This window comes from Gorilla gorilla, chromosome 3, assembly GCF_029281585.2.
Source record: "Gorilla gorilla gorilla isolate KB3781 chromosome 3, NHGRI_mGorGor1-v2.1_pri, whole genome shotgun sequence".
Classification (NCBI taxonomy): Eukaryota; Metazoa; Chordata; class Mammalia; order Primates; family Hominidae; genus Gorilla; species Gorilla gorilla.
In genome coordinates, this window is record NC_073227.2 from 168,711,101 (window position 1) to 168,720,080 (window position 8,980).

The window sequence follows — 8,980 nt, forward strand, 5'->3', positions numbered from 1 at the left end:
AGCAAAAGCCACATTCACACTATCCCGAATTCTGAACTGCTACCGTCCAGATCAGAAATTTTGCTTAGTTACATCTCCCCAAAGCAAACTAATACCAAGTATTTTTTGTCTCAATGACTGGTAACTGCTCAGACTAATGTCCTACAACAACAGGTCACCAAAAGTTACAATCTGCCAAAAGTATGTAGAGTTCCACTTTTCTGTTAAATTGAGTTTATCCTGAAACATAAGTCTTGGAATGTTATGATCACCATATGTGTATAATCTGGAAATATAATTGAACCCTATAGAGTAACTCTCATTATATAAAGAACAAAAGAAAACTTTGGAATTAAAATATAGATTTTTTTTAACTAATTTGAGGAGATTACTCATAAAAAAAATTTTTTTAAATATTTTAAAACAAATTTCATTTAGGTGGAAAGAGGTTGCTAATTTGTAGAAAATGGATGCTGTAGCTGATCAGGTTAGCTGTTAACACGAACAAGTAACCCTCAGTTAATTATCTGCCTTATTTTTCTAATTATTAACATACTCTACAATTAAAAACTATCAAATATTTGTTTTTTAAAGGAGAATTCATTGTCACTCCCTAGGCCATGTTAATTAAGACTGTTAAAATGCCTTGCAGTTACATTACTGAGACTAGCTAATAAAGTTTGGCAAAGTGTTTCTTATATAGAACTTTTCATTGAATAAAACTTAATACAACCTGGCTGCGCGTTGTAGCTCATGTGTTTGGGCGCCACTTTGGGAGACCGAGGCGGGTGGATCACTAGAGGTCAGGAGGTCGAGACCAGCCTGGGCAACATGGTGAAACCCCATCTCTACTAAAAATACAAGAATTAGCCGGGCGTGGTGGCGTGTGCCTGTAATTCCAGCTACTCCGGAGGCTGAGGCATGAAAATTGCTTGAACCTGGGAGGTGGAGGTTGCAGTGAGCTGAGATCCTGCCACTGCACTCCAGCATGGGTGACAAAGCAAGACTCCGTCTCAAAACAAAAAAAAAAAAAACTTAATATAACCAAATAAGGAAAAGAATGATACTAGAGAACAATTACTGAACATGTAAAGGGATCTTTCTATATAAAATAGGACATTATAATCATGTTTCCTAAACAAGAATTCTCCCATTATTTTGTACAAGGCAGTGAAATTAGATGTATTAAAACAAACCCAAAACAAAAATTTTTTGTTTTCACCAGTTTTTCCTAACTATAAAGTTTCTATGGAGAGTACACAAAAATTCCAAAGAAAAAAAAGGCTGTTCTATGAAAAAGTTACATTTCATTTACAAAAACACTTATGTATACATAAAAAACTCACTACTACTTTTTTTATATTTTCAATTTATTAAGCAGCCTCAACAGAAAGTCATTCTGTCTTGACAAGTAGGATTTTTTTTTTGTTTTTTTTTTGAGACGGAGTCTCTCTCTGTCACCCAGGCTGGAGTGCAGTCACGCAATTTTGGCTCACTGCAACCTCCACCTCCCAGGTTCAAGCGATTTTCCTACCTCAGCCTCCCGAGTAGCTGGGACTACAGACACGTGCCACCACACCCGTTTACTTTTTGTATTTTTTTTAGTAGAAACAGGGTTGCACTATGTTGGCCAGGCTGGTCTCGAACTCCTGACCTCAACTGATCTGCCTGCTTCAGCCTCCCAAAGTGCTGGGAATACAGGCATGAGCCACCATGCCCGACCTAGAATTTTTTCAAATAAGCAATTGTTAACAAAAAATTCTACACATCAAATCTCAAAATTTTTTCTGAGGAGAGACATACGATCCAAAATTGTAATAAATATTCATACAACTTATTGTGAGTGACCATATAAAGATTTTACATTAATTATCACAGGGGAGTACATTTGTCAGGTTAATGATCCATGTTCTTCTTAAAAGTTATTTATAAAACATTATTTCTCCACACTGAAAAAAAAGCATAATAATGAGTTGATTGCTCTATTAATTTAATGTCTTAAAACTGAACAGAGTACATACACTGCATTCCCAGAGCCCTAGCCCTGCACAGTCTAGTGAGCCATGCAAGGGTCCCATGGGCACCAGAGACAAAGGTAGCAGATTGATTGTTAACAACTAATGAACTCAAGATACGTTTAATAAGAGAAATTCTGTGGTCACTTAGGAATTTTGTAGTTCATCATTCATAACATTAAGGTTTTTTTTTAGCTGGATGTGATTTGAGGGAAAGAGAAAGCAATTAGTGAGGAAATGCATGAAAATACCTAAAAGGAACATTTAAAATGAGATTCATTAACTAAATTCCTACGAATGTGAGCAATTGTCACTTTCAAACTTGGCAGAACCGTGCTGAGTCCCCATTACTCTGAAACGTTCAAACTCAGAAGCAATGTTAACCATTCATTTTATTTCCTGTAGTTTCACAGAATTCTTCACGTACATGTACTAGTATGCAGAGTTAACATAGCAGGCCTGACTGCCATCCTTTGAAAGGCCTGATTACAAAACTGTCCCTTGGCTGGCATCTGGGAATTTGGATTTGGGGAAGGTTCTCACTATCCTAACTGATAGTATTCCTAAACAGATTATACAAACAATGTGGTTTATGCTCAACAGCTGACCTGCTTTTCTTCTGGGAATCTAGGATTTTAGTATATGCCAGGCAGAGGGTACCCAAGTGTCCAGCTCCCAGTAGAAACCCTGGGCACTGAGCCTCTAATGAGTTTCCCTGGTTGGCAACATTTCACGTGTACTGTCATAACTCACCGTGGGAATGAAGTGCATCCTGCGTGACTTCACTGAGAAAGGAACTTTGGAGGCTTGCACCTGGTTTTCCTTTACACTTTGCCCCATACACATTTACCCTTTGCAAATTTTGCTTTGTATCCATTCACAGTAATACACAAGAGCCATGACTAGGACTATATGGCCTGTGCGCCCTTCCAGCAAATCAGCAAATCTGGGAGTGGTTCCAAGACTCCCAACATGTAAGTTATCAACTTATTGCCAAATTCACCCTTTTTTGCCTGCTCTGTGAAAAATGTATCTGGCCCTTTAATATTCTCCCACCAGTTGGCACAAGGGTAAGCTTTGTTGGTAAAAAGTGCAGAGAGGCCAGGTGCGGTGGCTCAAGTCTGTAATCCCAGTGCTTTGGGAGGCCAAGGCCAAAGGATCGCTTGAGCCCAAGAGTTCCAGACCAGCTTGGGCAACAACATGGTAAAATCCTGTCTCTACAAAAAAGACAAAAAATTAGCCAGGTGTGGTGGCATGTACTGCAATTCCAGCTACTGGAGTGCAGGTGGGGGAGCTGCTGAGGTGGGAAGATCACCGGAGCCTGGGAGGTCAAGGTTGCCATGAGCCATGATGGTGCTACTGCACTCCAACCTGAGCGACACAGTGACACACTGTCTCAAAAAAAAAAAAGTGCTGGAGGCCAAGCGCAGTGGCTCACACCTGTAATCCCCGCACTTTGGGAGGCTGAGGCGGGTGGATTGCTTGAGGTCAGGAGTTTGAGACCAGCCTGGCCAACATGGTGAAACCCTGTCTCTACTAAAAATACAAAAATTACCTGGGTGGGGTGGCAGGCGCCTATAATGCCAGCTTCTCAGGAGGCTGAGGAACGAGAATCACTTGAACCCAGAAGGTGGAGGTTGCAGTGAGCTGAGATCACGCCACTTCACTCCAGCCTGGGCTACAAAGTGAGACTCTGCCCCCAAAAAAAACAGTGCTGGAGAGACACTGTAGCAAGAAAGAGTTTTGCTTCCTGCTTAAGGCTTGTCTAGCACCAAGCTCCTGAAATGCATGGCAGCTAGCAGCATCCAAGGGTCAGCAGCTTCCCCAAGGCTTCTTACCCTACTACATGGTTTTGTAATGGAGTACCTCTGATGAGATACTTCCCCATGAGGCTTTCTCTGGCATCCCAAGAGGCAAAACTATACCCGGGTCCAGAAAACAAATTTACAAGAAGTTCCCTGGCAAGGCACTGCAGTGACTTTTCTGCCATCCTAAGAATCACAGCTGTGCCCTCTCCAATAAGGGGTGGCACTCACCCCAGTGAGGGGAACTCTTCCTTGGATATTCTGTCTTACTCCTAAGGGCAGTGGCTATTATGCCGTATATTACAAAATATTAAAACTGTTATGATATTATATATCTGCTTTTCTTTTCAATTCTCCTTAATAATTCTCCATATTAAACTTTCCCTGTTAAAATTACTGTATGATTTATCCCTATCCAGACTAATACAGAATAATTCTTAACAAGTAATACTAAAATCACTACAAACCTGAAGAGATGCTCCCCCATACTATTGCAAATCACTTCATCATCAGGAAACAGTTCCAAGGCCTGCTCATAGCAACCAAGTAAGTCTTGTATCCGACTGAGAGCATCAAGCTCTTCAGCCCATCTGAAAAGTGTGTACTGAAAAGTTTCCTTTACAAATAAGAAAAAAATTATGAATTAGTCAATAACATAAAAGATGAAAGAATATACATCATTAGTTGAAGATTCCAAGCAATCGAACTTAATCACTATTGAACAATCACCTTAAATTTCATTTAACTTTAGTAGGCACTGTTTACTGAACAAGTGCACAAATGAATGAATTTTACCACCTACATGGCAATAATAAGCAGAATTAGTCTGACCACTCTCTAAACTCCCCCCATTCTTAGCTGCTGTATCACATTCTCCTTATTCTCCAGAACTGCCTCATTTTTGTGGGCTCCTGTGTTTTTGGAGTTTGTCCTTGGCCCTCTTATTTTTTCTCTCATCCATCCCTAACGCATTTATTATCACCCATGTGTTAATGGATGCTACATTTACATCTCTAGTCAAAACCTTCTCTTCTGAACCTCAGACTCATAGATACAGCTTCCTATTAGTCATTTCAACCAGGCAATGGATCTCCAGCCATTGCAAATGTAGTCCAACTCAAATATTTCCTGAACAATCCTTGTGCAAAGAACTGAGGCAACATAAATCTTGCTCTTATCCTCACAGAGGCCCTATAGAGAGAAATTTAATTTTGGAAAAGTTCAAAATGTTCTAAACTGAACTCATCATACTCCTCTGACACAGGCTATAAGATTAAGACACCACTCAACCTCAAACCACAAAGTCACCTTATAATAGTACCTTAACTCCACATACACTGTTTCAAACCTAGCCAATGCTCTCTCAATATCTTTAAATCTGTTACCTCCTCTCCATTCCCACAGTTACAACCTAATCTGGCCCTTGTAACCACTTGCTGGACTACAGCAACAGCCTTAACGCTGTCACTCTAATTCCAATTGCATCTCCCTCCATCCATTCTCCATGCTGCAACACTGTGGAAAGAGGGAAAGCTTTAGTCATTAAAACATTTTAAATCATCTTCACATATTTTATACAAAAGCGTTGATACTTGGAACTGAATCTTGAGGGAGTTTACTAGAGAGACAAGGATAAGAAAGGAGATTCTGGCCGGGCACGGTGGCTCATGCCTGTAATCCCAGCCCTTTGGGAGGCCAAGGCAGGCAGATCACCTGAGGTCAGGAGTTCAAGACCAGCCTGGCCAACATGGTGAAACCCCATCTCTACTAAAAATATAAAAATTAGCCAAGCATGGTGGCGAACACCTATAATCCCTGCTACTCAGGAGGCTGAGACAGGAGAATTGCTTGAACCCGGGAGGTGGAGGTTGCAGTGAACCGAGATCGCACCACTGCATTCCAGCCTGCGTGATACAGTGAGACTCTATCAGAAAAAAAAAAACCCCGCACAGATTATATGAAATGGATCAGAGGGTCTACAGATAAGTGGCTTGGTGTGGCCGGAGTTTGGGTATGGGGAATAGAGTAGCAGGCAATGAGCATTTTACAGGGGGCCCATACAAACAAACACAGACTTTGTTCGGCAGGAAACAGACTAGTTGCTTATCCTACTGAATTTCAGGCATTGCGCTACAAATTTTAAATATACTTTTTTATTTTTTCTTTTTGAGATGGAGTCATACTCTGTCGCCCAGGCTGGAGTGCAGTGGCACAATCTGGACTGCAACCTCCGCCTCCCGAGCTCAAGCAATTCTTCTGCGTCAGCCTCCTGAGTAGCTGGGACTACAGGCACATGCCACCACGCCCAGCAAATTTTTTATTTTTATTTTTTTGAGACAGAGTTTCGCTCTTGTCGCCCAGGCTGGAGTGCAATGGCGCGATCTCGGCTCACCACAACCTCTGCCTCCCAGGTTCAAGCAATTCTCCTGCCTCAGCCTCTCGAGTAGCTGTGATTACAGGCATGCACCACCACGCCCAGCTAATTTTGTACTTTTAGTAGAGACGGGGTTTCTCCATGTTGAGGCTGGTCTCGAACTCCTGACCTCAGGTGATCCGCCCGTCTCTGCCTCCCAAAGTGCTGGGATTACAGGCGTGAGCCACCGCGCCCGGCCTAATTTTTTAATTTTTAGTAGAGACAGGTTTTCACCATATTGGCCAGGCTGGTCTCAAACTCCTGACCTTGTGATCCACCCGCCTCCGCCTCCCAAAGTGCTGGGATTACAGGCGTGAGCCAGCACACCCAGTCTAAATATACTTTTAATACCCAGTAAACATTTTTAAGAGAGGCTGCGTCCCTGTTTCACAGAAGAGGAAACTAAGAAACAAGTAACTGAGGAAAGATCACTTGAGTTGATCCATTTTTCTATTGCTGCCTACCAAGAGAAGCAAACTGTATCTCAACATATCATCCCCTCCTCAAGTAGGACAGCTGGTCCTGAAATTTACACTAAGTTTACATGAACTACAAACATCTAGACGCTACTGACATTTAGTGGGTAGAGATCAAGGATGCTGCCAAACATAGTGCAATGCACAGGACACCTCCCCTCCCCCATAACAAAGAATTATCCCATTCAAAACGTCAATAGTGCTGAGGTTGACAAACCCTCAGTGTAAATGAACCAAAGTAATTGCAATTTTAAGTTAAATCATTTTTCGTAATTTAGATTCTAAAAGTACTTCAAAAAAGAACACCATTTCAACAGAGTAATTGTTGCAAATAATCCAATAATTGAAGTTTAAAGAACGCATCATTAAATGATAATCACTTTAGGCTAACTACACACTTTATTCAACTAGAGGCCCACTATATTCCTACTACACACAATATAACAAATCCAAAAGCCCTCAAGCCAGGGCATGCTTAAATTAGATATAAGGAGAAGAGGATCACGTGAGACCTCATTTCCAATTCGAGGGCCTTTAAAATTTTAAACGAGATGAAAGTTTTGAAACTGAGAAATGACAACATTTGACTTTTGTTGCAAAAAGCTAGCTATGTTGACACAGACTGCAGGAGAGAGCTCAGTTGAGAGCCGACTGCAACAGCTGGCAGATGACTGAAGCTCGAACCAGGGTAGTAAAGGGGAAGATGGTAAGAACTGGTAAGATTCTGGACATATTTCGAAGGTGAAGACGGCAGGATTTTCCTCTGGGCTGGTCGTAGGTGTGAATAAAGGAAAGACGTCAAGGGTGAACAGTAAACATTAATAGCAAACACCCAACCAAGCACCCTAGCCCCTCCGCCTTTTTTCTTTTCTTTTTTTTTACGAGGACGTTGGATCGGCCAGCAAGTGAGAAAAAAGGGCCCTAAATATTAACAGCAACCACCCACCCAGGCACCCTAGCCCCTCCGCTTTTTTTTTTTCTATTTTTTTTTTTTACGAGGACGTTGGATCTGCCAGCAAGTGAGAAAAAAGGACCCTCACCTTCACGTCGTGTTTCAGCTCCGGCGCCAGGCTGAGCACGAGGAGGTAGTGGGCATAGGCAGTGCCGAAGTCCTGGACGCCCAGACAGTGCTCTGCGCTCTGCAAGGACCGCGACACCAGCTCGTCCCGGCCGGCTGCCCCAGCGCCACCCCCGGCGTCTCGGCGGGACCTGGGCCGCAAATTCGACATGGCAGTCACTACTTGTAGGCCAAAGGGAAGATATTTTGTAAACGTAATTAGAAAACTCTCTCGATGCTACACTTCCAGGGACCAGACAACTGCTCAAAAAACAGTACAGCAAAGTTACCCTCCGCCGCGGGTGAACTCACCAACCCCAGCCCAGGCGGAAGCTCCGCCCCGTCCTGGCTCCGCGGGCGGCGCAGACCGTGACGCATACCCCACTATTGCGCACCAGGCCAGCGGCGCACGCTACGCGAACGTCACCACGCCCGACGTGGGCACGTCACTGCCTCCCATTCCCGCAGGAGCGACCACTGTGCGTGAGCATTGGAGAACGTCTGTGGCAGGACCTGTCCGGTCTCGCGCCCTTTTTTTTTTCCCGGCTGAAAGCAGAGCTTTCTCTCCCTCTTGCACTCCGGGAGTGTGTGGCTTTCGACTGCAAGACCCTGTTGTACAGACCCAGGCAGCGCGAAGCGCCACCCGCTCATGAGGGACGGTCAAGCATTTGTGATGATGCTTAAGACATTTTGGATCGTGATGCACAAAATTTCAAGACCTGAAAGAACCTGGAGATAACAAAAGCATCTCAGAGGTGGTAGAGGAAATGCTTTCACAGGCATTTCAAATCATTCTCACAAAACCTGGCTAGGTGGACCTTTGGATCACACTCGTCTTAATGATGGCAAACGTGATATCCTGAGAAGTGACTTGCTCAAGGTCACACAACCAGCTAGTGGCATAGGCATGGTTCAAATCCAAGTTCTCTGACCACCTATCTGTTCAGTTATAAGATGAGCTTAGGGGTTATTTCACTGTTCCATGTCTTATCACTGTATAGTGTTTACATTAATACAAAGTTTTTCCACATTCAAGTGTGGCCTCTAAGATACAGATTCGAAACTCAAAGGGAGGGGAGCATAGTTATTACGGCTGAAAAGTTATTTTTGTCCCCATTTTCAAATTCATTAATGGATAATATCTTGAGCATTTTGCATATCACACTAATACATTTTGAGGGCTCCTCTAATTCTCAAAAACACGTCATGCATTTTTGCCTTCTCTTCTGATCCAA

The 8,980-nt window shown here is 43.0% G+C and overlaps 1 protein-coding gene across 2 annotated transcripts in view; it reads right to left on the minus strand.

Annotated features, from left to right (window-relative positions):
- The window catches only part of PRMT9 (protein arginine methyltransferase 9), a 46,246-nt gene extending 37,771 nt beyond the window's left edge, over positions 1-8,475 (minus strand). The window contains exons 1-3 of one of the 2 annotated variants that reach the window (XM_055384926.1): positions 8,058-8,170; positions 7,729-7,897; positions 4,267-4,415 (exon numbers count right to left, since the gene is read on the minus strand). In XM_055384926.1, the coding sequence (XP_055240901.1) occupies positions 4,267-4,286 (20 nt within the window). In that variant the 5' untranslated portion in view covers positions 4,287-4,415; positions 7,729-7,897; positions 8,058-8,170. Of the gene's footprint in view, positions 1-4,266; positions 4,416-7,728 lie in introns of both variants that reach the window. The other variant, XM_004040469.3, reaches the window with a different exon arrangement.
- Positions 8,476-8,980: the final 505 nt, after the last annotated feature.